Source organism: Ctenopharyngodon idella, chromosome 7, assembly GCF_019924925.1.
Source record: "Ctenopharyngodon idella isolate HZGC_01 chromosome 7, HZGC01, whole genome shotgun sequence".
Lineage (NCBI taxonomy): Eukaryota > Metazoa > Chordata > Actinopteri > Cypriniformes > Xenocyprididae > Ctenopharyngodon > Ctenopharyngodon idella.
This window is the reverse complement of record NC_067226.1, coordinates 21553359-21578121: the sequence shown is the minus strand read 5'-3', so window position 1 is coordinate 21578121 and position 24763 is coordinate 21553359. Positions and strand designations below refer to the sequence as shown.

Below are 24763 nucleotides of genomic sequence, written 5' to 3'. Positions count from 1 at the left end.
TGACTTCTGCTGATGTAAAACACGATAATGCCACAAAGATAACATTTTTTAGCTAGTGGACATGCAGGAGCTTTTGTTGAAATTGTTATTAAGTTTTTGCACAGTATGCCATTTTCCAGAGAAAGTGTTTTTGAAGTTTTTCAGTGAGTTTATGTATGAAGTTAAATTATACACTGCCTGGCAAAAAAAAAAGTCACTTTTTGGATTTAAATAGGCAAATACTTAAGAGTCTATGACTGGATCATTATTGCTGTGATTTATTATGTTTCTTGCATGTTATGTGTTTGGGAACAGTTCTTTTAACCCTAAAAGATGGAGTGTGTAGCTTTTCATTTATTAAACAACCATGTAGGAAAACACATCATGGCCATATTCCAGGATTACAAAACCAAGATTCATCAGGATCAAATTGTGAAATAATGGTTGGGAGGGAGCATGAAGAATCATTTTCACACATGGAAATAAATGTTGTGATGTTATTTTCATCAAGAGGTGCATCAATTTTTGGTCAAGATCTTGTATTAACAGTGCATGAGGTGAGCACTCTGTAAAGTCTCCTCCAGCACATCCTAAAGACTTTCAATGAAATTAAGGTTTGGACTCAGAGGTGCCAATTCATGTGTGAAATTTATTCTTCATGCTTCCTCCCAACCATTCTTTCACAATTTGATCCTGATGAATCTTGACATTGTCATCCTGGAATATGGCCATGATACGTGTTCCTACATAGTTGTTTAAGAAATGAAAAGCTACACACTCCATCATTTAGGTTTAGAAGAACATTTAACATTTAATTTAACATTTAAATCCAAACAGCGACTTTTTTGGCCAGGCTGTGTATCTGTTAAACTTCCAATGCTTGCAAATTAAAAACAAATCCTTTTTTGTGGGGGGGGGGGAATTATATTTTTCTGATAGTTATAGTAATATCCTGCTAAATATGTTTTTATCATTTCTTTTGGTGAGGCATGTGAAAGAAGAAAGGGCCAAAAAAAAATAAAAAATCCCTATTAATTGAGCCTGGAGATCCAGGGCAGGCGGCTGGTGTTGGCCAGCTGAGCTGTGGCCCCAGATGGGCCCCTGATTGTGGGGTTTGTGGTAGCAGCAGCATGTGCTTGAAGTGAGCTGGTATCCATTATCCTCTCAAACATCAGCACTTCACTGTGGGAACCTTATTGATCTACAGCTCTATAATTATTCTACTAACACACACACACACACAGTCTTTCTCCCTCTCTCTTTCTGCTGATCCTCTTTCTTGCTCTTTTTTTCCTTCTCTTTTAATTGCTTTTTTGTCTCTCTCTTATCTTTCTCTTCTCCCCCACACGTGCCTCATCCCTTCCCCTAATTCCAGCCCTTTCTATTGCCTTCGTCTCTCTTCCCCTCCCTTTCTTCCCAATGTTCCCTCACTCATTAAAGTGCCATGACCTTTTGTATTCTACCAAACTTGACAACCAGCTTTGTTGTTTGTCTACAAGTAAATAAGACAGCTAATTTCTCTGATTATGTATTACAACAGAGCAATTGTCGAGTCAGGATATGGGTATTCAGTCAAGTTGTAACAAGTTTGCAGGTTGACACTCGTGCTTTATTTCAGAATGTTACAAAGATCCATTTCAAACAAATCTTTTTTCCCCCCATGAAACTCCAGAAAGTAGGGCTGATCAATTAATCGTCTGTAAAATGAGATTATGATTACGACTGCCATGATTAACACATTTAAGCCTGCAGGCAACTAAAGTTGTCTTGACCACTTTTTCTTTTTTTTTTTTTTTTTGAGGGGTGAATACAGATGTTTTAAAAAGTAGACAACTTTAGGAAGAGCTTATGCAAACTTGATAGATAATGTGTCATGTTTAATTCAGGCTGCCATTTCTGCATGTTTACTTAAAATTCACCTGGCACATTCTGTAGGAGTTTCTGTAAAAAGAAATAATATGTGCCCACCGGTTGCTAAAATTGCTGTATTAAATTTATACTGATATGAAAAATACACGTACACTACTGTTCAAGAGTTTGTGGTGGGTACGTCTTTTTTTTTTTAATATATATATATATATATATATAAATAAAGTTTCTTATATTCACCAAGGCTGCATTTATTAGATCAAAAATTCAGTAAAAACGGCAATAATGTGAAATACTATTAGAGTTTTAAATAAGGTTTTTAACATTTTAAAATGTAATTTTTTCCTGTTTTCAGCAGCCATTACTCCAGTCTTCAGTGTCATTCTTCAGAAATCATGCTGATTTTGTGCTCAGGAAACATTTCTTATTATCAATGTTGAAAACTGATGTACTGCTTAATATATTATATCAAAACTGATACTTTTTTCAGGGTTCTTTGAATAGAAAGTTTAAAGAACAGCATTTATTTGAAATGGAAACTTTAGTAACATATAAATGTCCTTACTGTCACTTCTGATCAATTTAATGCATCCTTGATGATTGAACATACTAAGTTCTTTAAAAAAAAAAAAAACGTACTGACTTCAAACTTTCGAATGGTAGTGTATTTCAGGAATGTATTCATAAAAGATTAGCGTGCAGCTGCCACACATACAACAAATATTTTGATGTATTAATAAAAATGAATTGCAATTACAGTATCAATAGGCATAATATATAATTCATATTTGTAATACTTTATTCATACTTAATATTTTGTACTTTAATACTTTGTCATATGCAGCTGTTTTCAAATTTTGTTCTTTTGGGCTGTTGTTATTGTGTCCTCTCTCAGTCTGCGGTGGTCTTCTTTGGTCTCGTGGCAGTGGCAGCGTGACTTGATTTGAGATCTTCCTGTAACTCCCTCAGGTTCAGTGGAGCTGGATCAGGAAGCTCCAGCTATCGATTTTTCTCTCTTCTTTTATTTTAAACCCTCCACAGTCACTGTCTCCACTCAGCTTTGGCCTCAAGGCTGCTGTCAGTTTAGCACGGACCCCTGGGATCATCTGTACCGTAAAGACTACGCCAGGGGCGCAACCCACAGCACAGCTCCTGTGGCCCTGTGTTTGCTTTACTACAACTGACACAAACAAGCAAATATTTAAACTACAATACTGACATACATTTTGCTCCAAATATGCTCAAGTTGTCATTTACAAAGTGAAACATATGTTGGCCCAAACATGTGTGAGCTTCCTTACAATCCAAGTTAGTTGACTAGCTTGCTAACCAAAATGAACCTGATTTTATTAAGCTGTGCTGATACAGTAACAATACTACTATCTTTTTCTCATGATATTACATCAATAGTTTAACCTTTTATTTTGTCAGCTGAACCCCCTTAGACATAAAATAATTACTTGAAGTTCCCTCAGAGATATTAAGTTAATATTTCAATAATTTATTAACACATTAGCTGCATTTCAATTACGCTTCAAATTGCACAAATTAAAATTGCGAATTGAAAATACACCCAATGGAAACACATCAATTTTGCAAAAAAAGTTTTTACACTCGCTTGAGGTGGTTTTTCAGGCAATTTGAGAAAGGAATATTTCTCAAAACAGCAATGGGACAGTTTTAAAAGTCGATCATTCTTTAAAGATGGACAGAAGACGAGAGTTCTTCATTAAACTCATGAAAGACAAAAGAATTACGGGAATACAGAATTCTAAACAACAAAGAAATGCCACAATTTATCAACACCTCAAAGCAGATAGGAGGGAGAAACACCCGTGGCCGCTCCCAAGTATAAGGGGCTTTCCTTGCCATTAATGCTTGGATAACATGCCTAACATCCATTGGCATGATTTTTGGAATGTCTTATCGCAATAGGAAAAAATTACGTTTTAGTTGCATAACATAAGTTAATGGAAACGCGTCATTTCGCAATAGTTTTTATTTTATCGACATTTAGAAAATATCGTGTTTTGCGGAAACCCAGATATTCACATGTTCACATTTCTCTGATGTCAATAGTAATAATAATAAATGATAGGCCTAGTTGTGTTGTAACTTTATAAAAATGAAGACTTGAATATATTACTGTTGTAAATAACAATTGCACTGTACCTTTGGTTTGATAATCACTTTAAGCTATATTGTGGTTGTCGTGCAGCCCCATTTATTTATTTTCATTTTACATTTTAATTATTTATTACCTTTTCATCAACTTATAAACCCCCTGCAGTTTCCCCGTGAACACTACTCCCCCTTTGGGAATCCCTGGTTTAGATTTTTTACATTTTATTATTATTATTATTATTTATTTGATAAAACTAATATTATAAATTATATTATTAATATATCATGTAATAATTTTTTTTCTGATTTTGTTTGGAGGATTATCTCCACTAAGCTCTTCGCATTGGATTCTGGGATTGGAACTAATTGGAATGGGGCCAGTATTGTCTTAGGCACGATAGTCATTCGGTTAGATTTGAAGTAATAACAGTTGTGGGGTCTCTATAGTAACAGCTTCAAACAGAAGGGGTCACGACAGGGCTTCAGGTTCTTTTGAAATGAAGCAACGGTTTTCATTATTTGCCATCTGAGGTCACAAGCATAAGTGAAACCATCCAATCAATGTTCCACATTACTGTACTCTACATGATCTGTTACTCTACAATTCACTGTGACATTTAGAAGAAACAAGCCTTCGTCTGCCTGACGTGAAATATCACGTCTAAGGGAATGTGAGGCCATCATTGGGCTTTTCTTAAAACTGCTGCATTGCTTTTTTGATTGTGATCGTTTTGCTATTTAAAGAAATGTTATGGATTTACAATTAAATAAGCTTAATTGACAGAGTCAGTATCATGAAAATAAGTTTGAAAAGAACAGGAAAGTCAGTTTGTAAAAAATACCACTTCAAGTCTGTGGAGGAACACATTTGCCAGGGTTTAAAAGCAGAAATGTGAAGTTTTTTTTTTTTTTTTTTTTTTTTAAACTCCTTGCCCTTTTAGCACTTGGACTGAAGAAAAAAAAAACGTATACAAAGTGGGGCAAAAAAACAAACAAAAAAAACCATTTTGACGTTGCATTTAAAACCAATTTTTCAGCTTTTCTACTTAAAAATGTCATTTAATTCAGTGTGTTATCATTTCTTTGTAATTTATTTAATTTACTGTCAATTTCTGAGTGAAAATAGTTTCAAAGTAAATCCTACACCAATTTTGTGTAGGATGTGCAAAATTTAATCTTAGTTTGCTCTAAACTAGTTCTTTGCGAAAAAGTTGAAATATTGGATATTATATTACAGATTTAAGGTTAGTAAGCAATTTTATCATGCTATATTCATTGTGTTAACACTAGACTACTTTCAAAACGGTGTATATTTTAACATTTAGAGAACGCATAGACTTCCATTATAAGTTCATTACTGTAAATGTGATTTATGCTCGTTTTCACAAAGTGAGGGCCGTGATAATCAACAGCATCTGTACCGAGAGCTTAACTTGCGTTTAACCCAGAACATTCCTTTAAATCCCTGTCAAAGGAAAAGCAATGCGTGTTTGGCAGCAGGTATCGCTAAACCGTGTCTTTAGACGGCTTTCCTGTGATAATTAGCCCAGTGGATGTAATCAGAATGGGAAAGTGGTTTAGTTGGCCACCTGTGTGTGTTTGTACACATGGTCATGTGAGTTCGCTCTCACAAGGTCACTACAACAGCTGCAAGCCTGCTAATCTCAAATAGCGGACAGGTGTGTGTGTTTGCCCGTTGCGGCACATTTGAGTGTGTGAATGTGTTTTCCCCTTGTTGAGTGATGGGAAAGGGGCCTGTGTGTGTGTTTAAGTGTTACAGTAGTACTGTATAGTACACAGGTGTGCTCGCAAATATCTGTGTGCAGAAAAATGATGTTTTTGTTTGTATTGTGGTTGAATTTCTGCTAAAGTGTTTTTCTCTCTCTACAGGAAGTTTGGGGAGCGCCCTCAACCACAGCGCCTGACGAGGTATGTTTATCACCTTCACATGCTATTAACAAACAAACAAGTTGAGAAAAATGAATACCTTTTTTGCCCTCTGGTATGGCCTACACTTGTGCATGCAAAATTTGTGAATTGAAAATGAAAATGTTGTGCGATTTTTAAAGAAAAAACTGTAAAAAATCTTAATTGGTTAACAATTACAGTACTAACAATAAAATATACTAACAATATACAGTGGTTTAACATCACATCTTTGTAATTTCACTATAAAATGCTTTTCATGCAAGTAAAATGATGAATTATTTCCCAGAAATTAAATGAAGTTTTGTCGCTTTTATTTTTATCAGTAAAAACCCTCTAGGGTGTTTTGTGTTACTTTAATGTTTATTGTATTATTTCAGCATTTTGTGTTATCCTAGTGTTTTGTTTTTGTGTGTATGACCCTGTGCTCAGTCTATATGAGTATTGGTCATGTTTTATGGACTTTCAATCATAGACTGTAAAAAAATATGGACGTAGTGTCTGTGACGTCACCCGTAGATTTCTGAAGAGCATTTTTGAAGCCCAAAAGCGGCCGTTGCCATCTTGGCAGCGCGTCACCGCGCGTCACTCCTGGATAACTGAAAATGGGCAAAGAGTTTGCATCACATTTCTTCTGAATGATCTGCTCTCCATCATCGTTCAAGAAATTATGCAATCTGAGAACCATTTATGTTGTGAAACTGTATATGATCGTATACATTGAACTCTCACAAACAAATGAGCCGTGTCCAAAGTGTAATTTTTCAAAATAGTGCAGCAGTTTTAGTTATAATATCCAAGCAGTGTCAGATTTTGTGCTGTCTTGAGAGGCATATTCTCCAGCCATTGTCATTGTAGTAAATCTGACAAACAAAACTTTTAGCAATGCCAAGATGATCCAACAACGTGTGTTCTGTTTATCTTCCGCATGTGTGCACATGTACACAGACGCACATCTGTCTCTACCATTAACCACACAGCAAGCCATATTATTTAATAATTATTTGAGGTAACGTGACGGCTCACAGACCGCAGACAAACGGCTAATGACAGCAGCGGCAATCCACCTGTCACTCAAGTGGCCACGCCCTTAATTATGCAGAACTTTAAGGCTTAATATAATTTAAACGGATGAGTTATAAAAAAATTCACCCCCTCACAGTTGTCATGAAGGGCAAAATTAGCTGTATAGACCAAAACCACAATTTGTACCAGGCTGTAAACATGTTTTTTTCTGCATTTTAACATGCTGCTAAATGAGATTCTGCTCTCTTTTGGAGCCTGTCCCTAGCGGCCAGTCGATGAATTGCAGTTTAAGTCACTTCCATATTGGCTTCAACTGCCTTAATTCTTCGTGGCATAGATTCAGCAAAGTGCTGGAAACATTCCTCTGAGATTTTGGTTCATATTGACATGAGAGCATCACACAGTTGCTGCAGATTTGTCGGCTGCACATCCATGATGCAAATCTCCAGTTCCACCAGATCCCAGAGGTGCTCTAGTGGATTGAGATCTGGTGACTGTGGAGGCCATATGAGTATAGTAAACTTATGGTCATGTTCAAGAAACCAGTTTAAGAAACCAGTGCTGGAAGTAGCCATCAGAAGATGGTTCCACTGTGGGGATGGACATGGTCAGCAACAATACTCAGGTAGGCTGTGGTGTTTAAACAATGCTCAATTGGTACTAAGGGGCACAAAGTGCACCAAGAAAATATCCCCCACACCATTACACCAGCAGCCTGAACTACTGATACAAGGCAGGATAGATCCATGCTATCATGTTGTTTACACCAAATTCTGACCCTACCATCCGAATGTCGCACCAGAAATTGAGACTCATCAGACCAGGCAATGTTTTTCAATCTTCTTTGTCCAATTTTGGTGAGCCCGTGCAAATTGCCGCAGTTTCCTGATCTTAGTTGACAGGAGTGGCACCTGGTGTGGTCTTCTGCTGCTGTAGCCCATCTGTTTCAAGGTTGGACGTGTTGTGGATTCAGAGGTGCTCTTCTGCAGACCTCGGTTGTAACGAATGGTTATTTGAGTTACTGTTGCTTTTTTATCAGCTTGAACCAGTATGTCCATTCTCCTCTGACCTCTGGCATCAACAAGGCATTTTTCCCCACAGAACTGCCACTCACTATTCTCTTTTTTTGGATCATACTCTGTAAAGCCTAGAGATGGTTGTTCATGAAAATCTTAGTAGATCAGCAGTTTCTGAAATACTCCAGCCCGTCTGGCACCAACAACCATGCCACGTTCAGAGTCACTTAAATCACCTTTCTTCCCCATTCTCAGTTTAAACTTCAGCAGATAGTCTTGATCATGTCTGCATGTCTTAATGCATTGAGGTGCTGCCATGTGATTGGCTGATTAGATATTTGCATTAACAAGCAGTGAACAGGTGTACCTAAAATAGTGGCCGGTGAGTGTATGGTTATAATTCGTCAAATATTCAGGCATCAATAATCCATCTTTTAATACCTAAAACATTGTCACAGTATTTTTTAGTTTATATTTAATTTCTACCAACCACAGACTTTTTTTCTGTAAATTTATTTTCTACAGTGTAGAAGTGATTAAATTTTTTGGAAAATATTATATTATATTGTATTTATTTTTTTTTTTTTGACAAAAATGTATTCATAGTTGTTGCAACAGTGTTTTAGACAACAAATTGAGAGTTATTTTGAATGCTTATGTTTAAGTTTATAAAAGATATGTCATGTAAGTACATCCAAAGACATTTAAAACTGTGAAATTGTTGAGATTTACAATGTAGGCTTTTGAATAGTTCCTGCTGAATGAACTCTGTATGTGAAAACAAAAATATGAAACCGTATATAAAGCAAATGTGATCCGTTTTCCTTTCACAAATGTGAATGCGATTTCTAATGTTGTAACCATTTTTTCCCCCCTGAAATTAATTGGTCTAAGTTGGGTAGTATAGACAACTTAAACCTGTTCATCAGGCTTTCTTTTTGTCTGAGATTTAATCAAATTTAAATTTTTGGCCATTTTACAGTTTATTTAATGGCCGGTTTGAAAATAAAAGCACTGTTGGCTCAGGACAGCCACTGAGGTTTGGTTTTAGTGTCTCTCGACACTGCTGTGGAGTTTTTCCATAGTTACGGTCCCTATTTGTCGCCATCTTTCTCTAAGCCTTTTTCTCTTTCTCTCGTTACCCTCTTGTCTCTTCTTGTTCTTTTCCTCCATCCATCCTTTTTTTGAAGAGTCAAAATTAGAGGCCAAGAATTCACCCAAGATATATGGAACGAAACGTTTTCAGACGATCTGTTCTGTGAAGCAGCTCCAGTCAGCGGTTTTTGTTTTGAGTGGGACATGGAAAATGATAGAGAGGAGAGAGTTCAGCACTGCCCGCCCAACCCGTGCCACACGCCCTGCGGTTAACTTACAGCACGACTGCATTCTGGCAGAGATGTTGCCACCACTTCACGGCCCCTGTCTGTGCTGGGCCCTGTCCCGTGAATCCGAGTATCATTAGATAAAGCCTTTTGTGTTTCTCCTTACGATTCACTAAGGTGTTTTTCAGTCATAGGTTAGGAGCAGATTAGGTCAGATTCATTTGGGTCAAACTTATTTAGATGATGCTTTCTGTGGACATCGGTTATTTTAATGAAATGTGCACCATGGTGTGATGGCTACAGGAAAAAGTGATGAAGTATGTGTGTGTGTCGGGAAGCCCGTTGCTAAAGATAATGTGACATGCCCGGAGGAAGATGAACCTCTTTAAACCTCTACAGTCTCAATTAACTGGCAGAATATTATACAAACTATCTCCTTCTCGTCTTGTGCACATTCAAACATGTAGCTTTGGCACAAGTAACTGTTTTTAGCAGTATTACTAATTCTGTAAAATGTGGGCATGAACTAACTTGAGCATTTTGTCATTCACACTTCTCTCCTTTCTCTCCTTCTATTTAGAGATATTACTGTTCTTGTGTGTGTGTGTTTTTTTTTTTTTTAAATGGTCTTTAGTGAACTATTAACCATGATTTGCTACTAGTAGAAACATGCAAATTTTATTAGAAACACATTTTATGTGTCCCTGAGTACAAGATAAGTCACCAATAGTTTTCATCTGAAGAGAAAAGCAAACTGTCATTCCAACATTTGTCTGTTTGCTTTTACACTAGCACATACACTAACGTTCAAAAGTTTGGAGTCAGATTTTTTTTTTTTTTTTTTTTTTTTAAGAAATTACTTTTATTCAGCAAGAATGCATTAAATTGATCAAATGTGACATTAACGAAATTCATAATGTTGCAAACGATTTTTATTTCAATAAATGCTGTTCTTTTATACTTCTGTTCATCAAAGAATCCTGAAAAAAGTGTATTATAGTTTCCACAACAATATTAAGCAGCGCAACTGTTTTCACATGGTTTATAATAAGAAATGTTTCTTAACACCAAATCAGCATATTAGAATTATTTCTGAAGGATCATGTGACACTGAAGACCGAAGTATTAACTGCTGAAAATTCAGCTTTGCCATCAGAGGAATAAATTATGTTTTTAAAATATATTAAAATGGATTGTAATAATATTTCACAGTATTACTGTTTTAACTGTATTTTGATCAAATAAATACAGCCTTGGTGAGCATAAGAGACTTTTAAAATAAAAAAAAAAATCTTAACCCCAAACTTTTGAAGGGTATTGTAGATGGCCACAAAGTAAATAGATATGGACCATAAAACCACAAAAATGACCTGACCTGTTGGAGATTTAAGAAAAAATACCTCAGTAGTAAAAGATGCAGATGGCATTGAAAAGTTTGGTTTATTTCCACCAACCACTTTTAAATGAATCTATATGTAGACCTTTTACACTACTGTTCAAAAGTCTTAGGCACGCCAGTATTTTCACCCCCCAAAAATGGTTTTAAACTGGTTATTTATATCTTTTGCTGTAGTGTGCAGTAGGAAATGACAGTTTACATTTCCAAACATTAATTTTGCCATTAATTGTAATAATTCCAGTGAGATTTTTGTATGCACAAGGAGTCTGACAACAGCCGGTGCTCCACACGGAGATCTGATCTCACCATCGAGTCTGTCTGTGATTACATGAAGAAACAGATGAAACTGAGACAAACTAAATCCAGAAGAACTGTGGCCGTGTCTCCAAGACACTTGAGGAAACATACCTGCAAAGCTACAGTACTGTGAGAAGTTTTAGGCAATTGTGTAAAAATGCTGTAAAGAGAGGATGTTTTCAAAAATACTGTCATAAATAGATTTTATTTATCAATTAACTTCTATTAACCAAATCAAATCAATATTTGGTGTGACCACCCTTTGCGTTTAAAACAGCTTTTGTCCACGTTTTTCAGGTAGCTTTGCAGGTCAGTTTCTCAAGCGGCTTCTCAGTACCAATACCTCAGTAGTAAAAGATGCAGATGGCATTGGAAAGTTTGGTTTATTTCCACATATATATATATATATATATATATACACACACACACACACACACACACACACACACACACACACACACCGATCAGGCATAACATTATGACCACTTTCCTGATATAGTGTTGGTCCCCCTTTTGCTGCCTGACTCATCGAGGCATGGACTCCACTAGACCCCTGAAGGTGTGCTGTGGTATCTGCCACCAAGATGTTAGCAGCAGATCCTTTAAGTCCTGTAAGTTGCGACGTGGGGCCTTCATGGATCGGACTTGTTTGTTCAGCACATCCCAAAGATGCTCGATTAGATAGAGATCTGGGGAATTTGGAGGCCAAGTCAACACCTCAAACTCATTGTTGTGCTCCTCAAACCATTCCTGAACCATTTTTGCTTTGTGGCAGGGCGCATTATCCTGCTAAAAGAGGCCACAGCCACCAGGGAATACTGTTTCCATGAAAGGGTGTACATGGTCTGCAACAATGCTTAGGTAGGAGGTACGTGTCAAAGTAACATCCACATGGATGGCAGGACCTAAGGTTTCCCAGCGGAACATTGCCCAAAGCATCATACTGCCTCCGCCGGCTTGCCTTCTTCCCATAGTGCATCCAGGTGCCATGTGCTCCACAGGTAAGCGACGCACACGGCCATCCATGTGATGTAAAAGAAAATGTGATTCTGATGTTCATGTGCCCACTGTTGGCACTTTCGGCGGTGGACAGGGTTCAGCATGGGCACCCTGACTGGTCTGCGGCTATGATGAGCCCCATACGCAACAAACTGAGGTGCACTGTGTATTCTGACACCTTTCTATCAGAACCAGCATGAACTTTTTGAACAATTTGAGCTAAAGTAGCTTGTCTGTTGGATCGGACCACACGGGCCAGCCTTCACTCCCCACGTGCATCTATGAGCCTTGGCCACCCATGACACTGTCGCCGGTTCACCACTGTTCCTTTCTTGGACCACTTTTGATAGATACTGACCACTGCAGACCACCCACACAAGAGCTGCAGTTTTGGAGATGCTCTGACCCAGTTGTCTAGCCATCACAATTTGGCCCCTGTCAAACTCGCTCAAATCCTTACACTTGCCCATTTTTTTCCTGCTTCTAACACATCAACTTTGATGACAAAATGTTCACTTGCTGCCTGATATATCCCACCCACTAACAGGTGCCATGATGAAGAGATAATCAGTGTTATTCACTTCACCTATCATAATCTTATGCCTGATCGGTTTATATAAGTTTATATTAGCCGCCATTTTGGCACATTACTTCGTTCTTCCTTGTGTTCATTTAGTGAAAAACCGTTTGGAACTGGAAATATTACTATAGTTTTTCATTATTATTTAAACTAAATATGTACTGTGTATTGCTTTAAGATTTTTGATTAAAATGTTCTTTTAAGCTATTTCAGAGCAATTTCATGAATGTCTTAATATATATTATAGTCTTGTTAGCTCAGCCCTATTAGGCTGGCACATCTTACAAAAAAAATCTTTTGCTAATTTTTTTTTTAAATGGTGAGTAACATGTGAGCTTTAAAGCCATTAATTTAGATACAGTTGAATGATTCAATTCCATATCTATGACACAAATAGAGAAAGATCACTGAAAATATGGTTCTTGACTTATGTAGCCCACTTCTCATTGTGGTTTTCCCATTGTATATCATTGATCTGTCTGACTGTTTCATCTTTTTCGTGTATCTTATGTGGCATTTTGTCTTTCTTGTCCTGTGGTTTTAAAACTTAATAAAATGTGTATGTAGATTATTGCGTGTGTTGTGGGGTTTCTGTTGCGTGTTCAGTGTTTGTGTGCGTGTCAGGAGCTCTTCCTGTTGAAGTGCCCATATTTGTCATACTGTTGCTAAAAAATGATGACTCACAAAGGCTTATCCACTTCTTCCCTCAATGTGTGTCTGGCTTTGAGCATATGTGTATCTGTGTAATGCTATGTTTGCTTGTTGTTACGGTTTTCTGTCTCTAAATGTTAGATATCATACTTTTGAAGTAAGGTTTTCTTCTCTTACAGTAGGGTGCATATATAGATCTGAATTTCTTTCAGTTCGGTTTGAATTGAAATTTCTCTATCGATTTCTACTGTTTTATTTAAGTATCTCTGTGTGTGTGTTTTCCGCGAGGGAGATGTCAGCAGAGCTGAAGGTCTGTGGTTTTTCTTTTAAGCATGACGTCACATGGCCCAGTGGCTTGACTTCGCATGCAAGACCTTTGCGTGTGCGTGTATAGGAAAACTCTGATTGATCTTTAGGACCGCTTGCATGGAATTGCATGTTATTGATGACCTTATTTTACCAGCACTGCAAGGTGCAATAAACCATGACACGAATAACCATAAGATGTTGGTCAATGAAATAAACCTCAACTTCTCTCATATGTTTTCCACTTTAGTATTCGGGTGGCGTATGTTTTGGATCCTAAGTGATCTATGATCTTTAAATACATTTTTGAACCGTACACACAACTGCATATTTTCAAAACCATCTAGTTCAGTAGGTTGTCAGAACAACTAGTTATTTTAGAAAGCTTTGTATATTTAGGCTTGTTCAGCATCCACCTAGACATTGATCAGACGCATTTCTTCGAGATATGTTTTTGAAAGAATTTTGCTCCCCAAGGCTGCATGTATTTTATCAAAAAAATACAGTAAAACAGTAATATTGTAAAATATTATTACAATTTAAAATGACTGTTTTTTATTTTTAAATGTAATTTATTCCTGTGATGCAAAGCTGAATTTTCAGCAGCCATTACTTCAGTCCTCAGTGTCACATGATCCTTCAGAAATCATTCTAATACGCTGATTCGGTGCACCAGAAATATTTCTAATCAAAGCTGTTTTGCTGCTTAATACTTTTATGGAAACCGTGATAATTTTTTTTCAGGATTCTTTTATGAATAGAACAGCATATGAAATAAAAATCTTTTGAAACATTATAAATGTTTTACTTACTTTTTATTAATTGAATAAAAAACATCTTGAGAACTGTAGTTTATTTACAACCTTCTATGACTATAAACGACTAACTGACTATAACCTTTTATTGCACAAAACCATAATAGTTCTTAAAAACTAATGTACAATAGGAACAATGCTCACAGCAGGTGGTTTGAAGTCTGAAATTTATTGTTGAAGGTGGTGAATTTGTCATAAAATTGGTGCTGTGGCAGATGAGATGGTTTTTGTAAAAAGGGGATGAATTTGAAGAGTTTTACCATCTTTAGAAGTTACTGTTACAATATTGGCATGTTAAACCCCTCTCTAAGTTAGCCTCTTTTAAAGCATTGTCGCCTAAAAAAAATATTAAAAAAGACAAAAAATGTGTACAATCTTACCAGTCAACCTCACTAGTCAGCAGTTTGCCGACTAACTGACCGTGTTGACCCAACTTTCAAGAAACAAATGACAACGTATTTTAGCTGAGAGCTATACTGTTAGATCTTTGATTACAATGCTAACTAAAGATGTGTTATGGTTTTCCCAGCATCCCTGTGAATGGCGAGGGCCATCAATAAACTGTCTTCTGAGATGCTTTGTAAACACTGCTGGTGTTTTTGTGAATTGTCAGGTTGCTGTATATCAAAGCTGAACCCTGCTGATTTAAAAACACTTGAGCATTGGAAGGAAGTGTCGAAAGTCTCTGAATGTTCTTGCTTTGCTGCCTGTAATCACGAATCAGACATGCAGCTGATTTCATGTGCTCTGCACATGCTTGTCTTTGTACTGTTGAGGGAATTAGCTTGAATTTGGGGAAATGGGTACATTTTATCCAGGGATAGGGGAGGACTCTGCTTAGTAAAGATTTCGATCTTGCATTTCCGAAGTACACAACCCAAATCCATGTCGGAGATGGTCGCTGAGTCTTCCTTTTCTGAACACACACACACAGCAGGTTATTAGAAGTATCAAAGGTATCAGATGACATGGGCCTGAGGAAGATGACATCACCAGATATGCAGGAATTCACTGTATGTGTGTGTGTGTGTGTGTGTGTGTCCTGTGAGGCTGGGAGGTTCAGCACAGTTCAGTATTCACTTGGTTCATGACGTTCACTGACATACAAGATATTAGATAAACCTGTATGCAACCTGTCAGATAGGATCCTTCAGTGTTCTTTTATGACGGTAAAATTTAGCACGCAAATTTGACAGTGTAAGCTTAGACATAAGTCTAAAACTATGATGTGTCTTAACCAGACATCACATCATAAAACAGCAAGCAATAAGCTCTCTCTTTCATGTTGTTGTTGTTGTTGTTGTTGTTGTTTTGTTTTTTTGGTCATACTAGCCATGACTGTGACCAGAAACAGGCTCTTGTCTGATTTGTTTTCTGTTTTTGTGGGTAGAGCCTCATCACAGTGAAATATTATTGGTTCAGAATTATTGCTTTTATAAAATGCTGACAACAGCAATTGACAGAAATCAATAGTAATATAAATAAATAAATAATTGCTTTTTTTTATATAAAGGCCCTTTTGTGGTCATTCATACCAAAACAATCTGCATTGTATGAAGCGCTATAAATAAATGTGACTTGACCAACAAAGACAAAAAATAAGCTTAAACATTGATAAGGCATATGCAAGTGGAGAGATTTCACTAACCTGCATCTTGCGTGTTGTTGTTTTTTTTGGTTTTTTTTGCCTTTATTTAGGTAGTATAGTAGGGGGGCAGGGTTGAACTCGGATCGCCCACACGCAACTGGCGCTACATGTTAAAGCACTGCCCACGAGGCTATCTGCTCCAACGTATCTTACATTTTTAAAAGCAAAAAATGTGAGACGCAAGCTTAGTGGAATAAAAAAAGAACACAAGCGCTGCATCTGAAATCAAATACTTCTCTACTATTAAGTATGTGAAAAATAGTATGCCAAAAGAGTAGTATGTCTGAATACTTAGTATTCAAAAGCCAGGCGAAAAGCACCCGGATGACCTACTGCTTCCGCCGAGAATCTGGAGAGCGCATTCTACCCCATGAGACTGTGGGGGTTTATGCTGCCTTCACTTGCTATCGGAATTATCGTAAATATAAGTTTCCTACTCAGAAATTGGACATGAACGCCATCTCAAGTCATATTTACTACTGGGAAATTTTGATATTTAAGTTTCCAAGTTGGGTGGGCCATAAACTTTAAACATGGCTGAGGGGAGAAAGATTGTTGCTATGACTGGTATTCTTTTTTCATTTTCACAACAGCTAGAATCGTCTTGTCTTGTCGATAAAGTAGTGCCTATTTACTTATATGAATAACCATTTGAACAATATTGTAGGTTTTATACACACCGAAAATAGCATGTATTTGACCGAAAACCCAATTGCAGTGAATGTTTATATGTCTGTCAACAAATGGGATGCTACATTTTATTCAGAATTAAATATCTTCAATACATTTTGGCTGTAATATTTCCACAAGAAATAAGCAAATAAAGATTTAGGAAATAAACATTATGAATGGCAGTGAAGCGGTGCAACTGACGCTAGTAGGTCTAATGACAGTAACAACATGCCGGATGTAGTACATCCAAATTTCATTCATACTACCCGTATTCGTGCTATATAGAAAATTTTTTTTTAACGGCCATGAAGTAATTTCAAATTCAAATGTAGTACCTACGCAGTATGCGATTTCGGATGCACTCAAGGTCTAGACACATTTTTCAAATGTTGAAATTTCCGTTTACACCTGGTATTTTAATTTTTGTCCACTTTTGACCACTTCTGTCCTGATTTCTTCGAGGGGAGGGTCTATGGGCAGGTAAACATACAGGTTTTTTCAGATCTTTCGATCTAATGGACGAAAAAAGCTCGAGCAACGTGAAAGGAGATGACAGAAAAACATACGGAGAGCATCAGCTTTCGTTTCTGCTCTGACAGCCGCAAGACTATGACGAACACAGTGAATGGTGGAATGGTGAGAAAACATTGTGCTTGGTAGGCATCTTCATATCAGGCTTAGGTCTTCAGCCGACAAAGTTGTGGTCGACCACATGACCACAAATGCGTTTTCGACTACCTCTGGAAGTGGTCGAAATTGGACAAACTCAGAACATTTTAAACCCTGTTTACACCTATTTAGCGTCGTCCACTTGTGATCCGATTGACCAAAATGCATCTTAATACCAGGTGTAAACAGGGCCTTTGTGTGGTATCTGTATTGAAAGTACACAAAGGCCCTGTTTACACTAGGTATTAAGATGCGTTTTGGTCGATCGGATCACAGGTGGACGACGTTGCTGCACTGACATCTATCGACATGGTTCAGCATGATTGTCTCTGAGTTTTATGTAAATTACGCTGATACTTTCACTGAGTTTCGGAGTGCACTCTACACAATATTCCCTACCGTCCAAAAAATAAATAAATAAATAGAAGAAACTTGGGCATGACTACTCAGGATTTTTTTCGACATCGAATCTTTCCTCCTTCAGTATACTGTACCGATATTTGTGTCATGTTCTTTTTTTTTTTTTTTTTTTTTTTTGGGGGGGGGGGGGGGGGGGGGGGGGTCAAGTCAGAACTCTATGTGTTGGTCTGTATATCTTCAGACCTTTTCTGCTTCTTCAGATGTACAGGTATTGATTCTCTCCCTGTCTCTGCTGGTAAAGCATGATAATAAGTGTAGATATTGTCTAATTTTTGCTCTTTGCATCACCAAACTACACTATGCTACTAGCGTATCTACAGGCAGCCAATGAGCATGAAGATTCTCTTCTACATTTAGTAAAACACTGTGGATCATGTCATTTCCACATGGCAAAACACATACTTTTTATAGAAAACTATTATGAATATAATATTTTTTCATGTGACTGTACACCATTCAGATGACTCTTCACAAAAACAAAATATTTCTTAATGAAACTTTTTAAAATTAGCACCAAACTACTTAATGCACCTTTTAATATAAAGCAGATAGATTAATTATTGCTGACACAACTCTGCTGATTGTGTGGCATCAAATAGTGTTTTGCCCTCAATGTGGTCAGACAGATTTGCTGCTGGAAACTGGAAAGTGTGAAGTTACTTTTACTTTAAACGCTATTTCTCCTATTAGTCTTGGTGCTTGATTTTAGCGAGCCTGTCTCTCGTCTTGTAGGAGAAGGATTATTGTCAGAGCACAACCCTTTCACCTCTCTTCCCTCTCATACTTCCCCTCCCACCCTCATGTCGCAGGGCCCCCTTGCTTTCCATAACAAAAGCCTGTCTAACTTGAGCGTGTGTGAGACGTTTGTGTGGCAAAGGGAAGCTGCTTGTGTGTGTGTGTGTGTGTGTGTGTGTGTGTAAGCTGCCCCCCACAATTACCCCATCTCGGTGTCCCTCTGAGCATTTTGACGTGTCAGGTGTCACTGACATCTGTGCAAATGAGCCGTTTTTTTTGTGCGTGAGTGTGTACGTGAGCGTTTTTTGTCCAACACTTTTGGTCTGTTACAGATCATTGTTTTTCATCTTCCTGCAGAATATTTCTGTTTGGGATTATGTTCAAAGAACGTATGTTAGTTATTGCATTAAACAACAACCTTGTTTTTTTATGTTTCCTTTGAATGCATCACACTTGCAGAGTGTCCACATTTAGCGAGCTAATTTAAGTTTGCACATGCTGGGATGTTTTTCGTTAGTTAACTGAGGTAATTGGAACACTGACACGAAATCGGAATTCTTCGATTATGAGCTAAGAGACTTTGTGCTGTTTGACTTGTACACACACACATTGCTGTCCTTTTGCCCTTTTTCTTACCCCCCTCTTCCCCTTCTTTTTATTTTAAAGACCCCCAGCTGGAAAGCTGAGGTTTTTGGCCGCAGTGTTTGTATGCTTTCTGCAAGCAACACATAGTTGCACTCACCAGAGAATTGGCTAATCAAACTTGGGCCTGTGTTTCTAGTCAAGCTCTGGAGATTTGGGTTTTGAAGCGCATACAGGCCTTCAGAAAGCTTTCTCTTTAAAGAAACACACACACTTGCTTTCACCAGAACCATCTACAACAGCAGTTCTAAACAGGTCTGAAACACAAGGAAACGTTTGAAAAACTCTTAACTGTGGCATTGGACTTAAAGCAGGCGAGTGAAAAGTTGTCATTTTTATTAAAAAAATTTAATCTTGCCTCTTTCAGTAATGGATTTTTGTTTTATCTATGATAATGTTATATCAAAGTCCCTTTAAGCCAAGTCAGGTTACTTGGCAGCCATAATCGGGCAGCTTGTCATGCAAGTACAGCTCCTGTCTACTTGAATGGGGAAAGACCAAAATCTACAGAACCATTTGTCGAAATAACATTTCAATAACATACTTCAAATCAAGATTAAAATTTGACATCAATGTTATGATATACTTTACTGCTTAAACTCAAATCGTGCTAAAGACATTTGTGCTGTTCCAGCTAATGTGCAAGTGTGTTCTAGTGTAAACAAACAGATGATTAGTTCATTCCTACAGCTGCCGTATTGACGTGTGGACCGTATCTGGTTATCCCACTTTAGTTAGAGGTGGATGTCTGTTGGTGAAATGGATGTAGATGAGTAATCAATTGCTTAAGTACTCCACCAACTAGTTGACTAGTTAAACTATTCAAACCCTTCAAATTGATTTTTGAAGTTGTAACATTTGTGAAGAATAAAAAAAATTATAGATTTTGCGCATGTTATAAAATTTGATCGCACATTTGTAACCTTTAATCAATTATGTTTTTTTGAGTACTTGGCTACAGAATTACTCAAAATTCCCATTACTCACTAATATTATCTAATATTAACTGTCTTATGTGTTTCTTTTCTTTCTGTGATTACAGAGAAGCCATGCGGAATTACCTGAAGGAACGAGGAGACCAAACCGTGCTTATCCTACACGCTAAAGTTGCACAGAAATCATACGGCAATGAAAAAAGGTAAATGACCACTGCGATTCTTGATGAATTCATGAGATGAATTTCAAAATGCTTTTTGACCTTTTAGCAGGCATAAATATGGAATATTTGCAAAATTGTTTAATTATTTAATCTTTGATAGTTATGTGTCTCACTTTTTTCAGCATCTTACGCCATGAGCTTTGCGATTTTAAGACACATTAAAATAGTTCCACTTTTAACCCCTGTTCCATTCCTAAGCTCTCCATCTGTGTTTTTGAGCACAAAAAAATGCGTTCCATGTGAAACCTGTTATGTTGTCCATCTCTTCCCTAAGGTAGGAAAATTAGGTTTTTAGGGAAGAATGAATGTCAGATGAAGAGGTGAAAGGACAAGAGAAGGAAAGAACATTTAAGACGAAAAAAGGAGTGAGAGAGAAGCTGATAAGAAACCAAATAATGACAGGAAAGAGAAAAGAAATGATTAAGGAGGTGAGGTGATATGAGACAGGGAAGTGAAGGAGAGAAGGTCAGCGGAAAGAGAGACAAGATGATAACTGTAGAGAAACACAGTGTCTGGGGAACTGATGTCGCGGTTACAGCTCGCTCGGCCTCATTTGGCAGAGAGACAGCACTGTTATTCGTGAACTGCACAGCCAAAACCTGGACACTTGTCAAGAACGACAGAATGCCAGATGAGAACAAAAGTATGCGCTTCATGAAATCATATACATGTGTTCTGTAATCAGAGATGGTTTATGACTAGGAAGTGTATCATTTAGCTTCAATTGAAAATGAATGTGAAGCACTTGACTTGTTGCACCAGTTCTGCTTCTTTGCCTGTCCTTGTGACCACATTGACTTTTAAAACAGCTATTGGTGACTATTACTGTTGCTCATATGTAGGATAAGGAATTTGAAGCCCCCCAAACTAAGTATTAAAATTTTTGCTACGGGCATGAATGATTGCTCAAATCATGTGACTTGTTGACTAAGCAACTATAAAGCAATGCCCTTGCACATACCTTAGTAGTAACACCCTAACAACCATTTAGCAACCGCATAGCAATGCCCTGGAAACCACCCCCAGTACCCTAATAATTGCAAAGCAATGTTCAAACAATCACCCATGAATCCCTAACAACCACCCGAAACACCCTGGCAACTGCATAACAATGCTCTAACCATCACCCACGACACTATCAACTTTTTATTTTTATTTTACAATGCCCTGACAACCACCTGAGACACCCTAGCAACCACATTGCAATGCCCACGTAAATACACTGGGCTGCCTTAGCTAAAATCATTGTAAGCCTAAGTACATATTAGAACCATTGGTATCAATGGTCTCTACAATCAACTTGGCTCCCAATGCCTTTGAGAAACACAGCCCTGGATAGTAACACCCTAGCTAACACTTAGGACACTATAGCAACACCCTAGAAAGCACCCACATCACCCTAGCAACCACATAGCAACTCCTTGACAACTGCAAACCAATGCCCTAACAACCACCCATAACACCCTAGGGTCACTGGGATTTTGCCAAGTAAGGCATGTTCCTGGATCAAAATATTTTGTTGATCCTGGAACAACAATCTTGTCCAAAACATAGTCCTAACCATATCCCTACTCCTAAACCTAACCCTACCCCATAACTCATCTCTAAAATGAATAACACTGATGTAGAAGTCTAAACTTGACAAAAAAACTATAAACTTGTCCCTCAAATCTGAGTTGATTGGAATGTTGTTCCAGGATCAACATGTTGTACTTGGCAAAATCATGTTCACCAACACCCTTGCATTTTGAGATTTGTGCATCTGTTTCCATCAGTAAATGTCAAACTCTAGTTGTCTTTGTTATCTGTATGTTGTAAAGTCGTGGTTTTACATGGTGGTGATCATTGATGTGACATCATAAATGTTATATAGTTTAAACCAACACATTTTTGTTGATGCCTTGATAATGACAGATATTGATACTGATCATACTCACAAGTCTAGTGGTCCTGACTACGACATGAGTCTTTCACTATTAGGATGTGAAAGTAGACTTCAGACATGTCTTTTCCTTTTTCATTTCAAAGACACCAATACAGAAAATGCTAAACAGTACCAAAATGAGGCTGTCATGTATGGGTGAAACATGATTGGGGTTGGGTCTGTCCCCTAACTCATATCTACAGCATCTTTCAGTTTGACTATATGTGGAAGCGCTGTTATTCCCCTTGTATTGCACCAGTTTTCAGATAATAGCTGCAGCTCTGTGTCATGAGCATTCCCCCGCCTCACGTCTAGACACGCATCCAAGATGTGCGGTGAGCAGATAACGTCACCCACAGAGATCACGGCTTTAATGTCAAGTACAGCTTCGGCATTCAAGGTCATGTTGATTGATATCTGTTTGCTCTAACATCCCTTTGATGATCTAGTCCACAAAATACACGAGATGAGCAAAGATGACATAGACCCCAGACTCTGGTCACCTTCAGGATGTGGTGTAGTACAGTCTGAGATCTGAAATGTACCTTCTGTGCAAGTTTACTTAGGTTTAGGTTTTCAGTGTTTTTGATTGACCATCTGATGGTGGTTTCTTGAGTTTGTCCTGCAAGTGAAAGCTGTACCAACACTACACATGTTGTGCTGCCACCTAGTGCTGATCTAAAGTAATTCTGATAGGTCATGTACTGTACATTTGATGTGTAATGTATAAAGAGTCATTCATTCATTCAACAGTTGTGTTTATAATTGTATATTTTCTCATTTATGTACCTTGCAGAATCTGTTGAATTTTCTACATTTTTAATATAATTAATATTTAATTGTATTTTTAATTTTTTGTGTATTCATTCATTCGGACGTTCTTGTCATCACCAGAAGCAGCTTTATTTATTTATGTTTTAAATGTTCACTCATGAATTCATTTTAATCCTGCCCAGTAGTGTTATTTATCCATCCATCCATCCATCCATCCCATAATTTATGAAGTATACCATCCATCCATCCATCCATCCATCCCATAATTTATGAAGTATACCATCCATCCATCCATCCATCCCATAATTTATGAAGTATACCATCCATCCATCCATCCATCCCATAATTTATGAAGTATACCATCCATACATCCAGCCATCCAATGCAGTGTTTGTTCACATCCATCCATCCATCCATCCCATAATTTATGAAGTATACCATCCATCAATCCATCCATCCATCCATCCATCCATCCATCCATCCAATGCAGTGTTTGTTCACATCCATCCATCCATCTATCCATCCATCCATCCCATAATTTATGAAGTATACCATCCATCTATCATCCCATAATATATAAAGTATACCATCCATCCATCCTTCCATCCCATAATTTATGAAGTATACCATCCATCCTTCCCATAATATATGAAGTATACCATCCATCCATCCATCCATCCCATAATTTATGAAGTATACCATCCATCCATCCATCCATCCAATGCAGTGTTGGTTCACATCCATCCATCCATCCATCCATCCATCCATCCATCCAATGCAGTGTTGGTTCACATCCATCCATCCAATCCATCCAATCCATCCAATCATCCATCCATCCATCCATCCATCCATCCATCCATCCAGTATATCAGCTATCTAAATACGCAGTATTCTGTCTAAATATATATCTAAATATACTAAATTGGGTACTTTAAATTTGAGCCATCTGTCAACACCCTAGCAACCCTGTAGAAATGCATTGGCAACCACCTCCTTAACATTATGCCAGTTTTTTTTTTTTTCATTGTCAAGCACCACTCACATTTTGTTCTGAAAATGCAAAAATCTAGTTTTGATCATAAACCAGCTTGCCCAGTGTGCCATGCTTTGATATTTTTAATGAACAGTTTATGTTCTCTACAAACATTTATATCTTACAGTAACATTCTTAATTTTTGTGTTTGTCTAGGTTTTTCTGTCCTCCCCCATGTGTGTATCTGATGGGCTGTGGATGGAAGAAGAAGAGAGAACAGATGGAGCGAGACGGCTGCTCGGAGCAGGAATCTCAGCCATGCGCCTTCATCGGCATCGGCAACAGTGATCAGGAGATGCAGCAGCTAAACTTAGAGGGGAAGGTAACGCACTCATGCACAGATGTGCTGCCAAAATGAAACAGCAAGAGCTACTCAGCCGAGCACACAGAGCCAAAGCAACACGATTAGCATACCATTATTTTTCTCATGAATACGCAAATCTTGCTTCTTCCCTGCAGAACTATTGCACAGCCAAAACATTATATATATCAGACTCGGACAAACGCAAGCACTTCATGCTGTCGGTGAAGATGTTTTACGGCAACAGCGCAGACATCGGCGTCTTCCTCAGCAAGAGGATCAAGGTCATCTCCAAACCTTCAAAAAAAAAACAGTCCCTCAAAAATGCAGACCGTGAGTGTATTCAACACCCATATTACACTCAAAGGAAACACTTACAATGCCTTTGAGACCGTTTAGCAATAAAGCATAAGTGGAATGAATAATAACATCCTGTTGTATAATAACTTTAAATGGAAATGAGGGAACGGTAACACT

General features: G+C 37.7%; 1 protein-coding gene across 1 annotated transcript in view; it reads left to right on the top strand.

The window, feature by feature from the left end:
- rbpjb (recombination signal binding protein for immunoglobulin kappa J region b) overlaps window positions 1–24763 on the top strand; it is a 58477-nt gene that overhangs the window by 23248 nt on the left and 10466 nt on the right. Inside the window, exons 2-5 of the mRNA XM_051900973.1 lie at window positions 5863–5901; window positions 20138–20233; window positions 24142–24307; window positions 24445–24619. Of these exons, the coding sequence (XP_051756933.1) occupies window positions 5863–5901; window positions 20138–20233; window positions 24142–24307; window positions 24445–24619 (476 nt within the window). The remainder of the gene's footprint in view (window positions 1–5862; window positions 5902–20137; window positions 20234–24141; window positions 24308–24444; window positions 24620–24763) is intronic.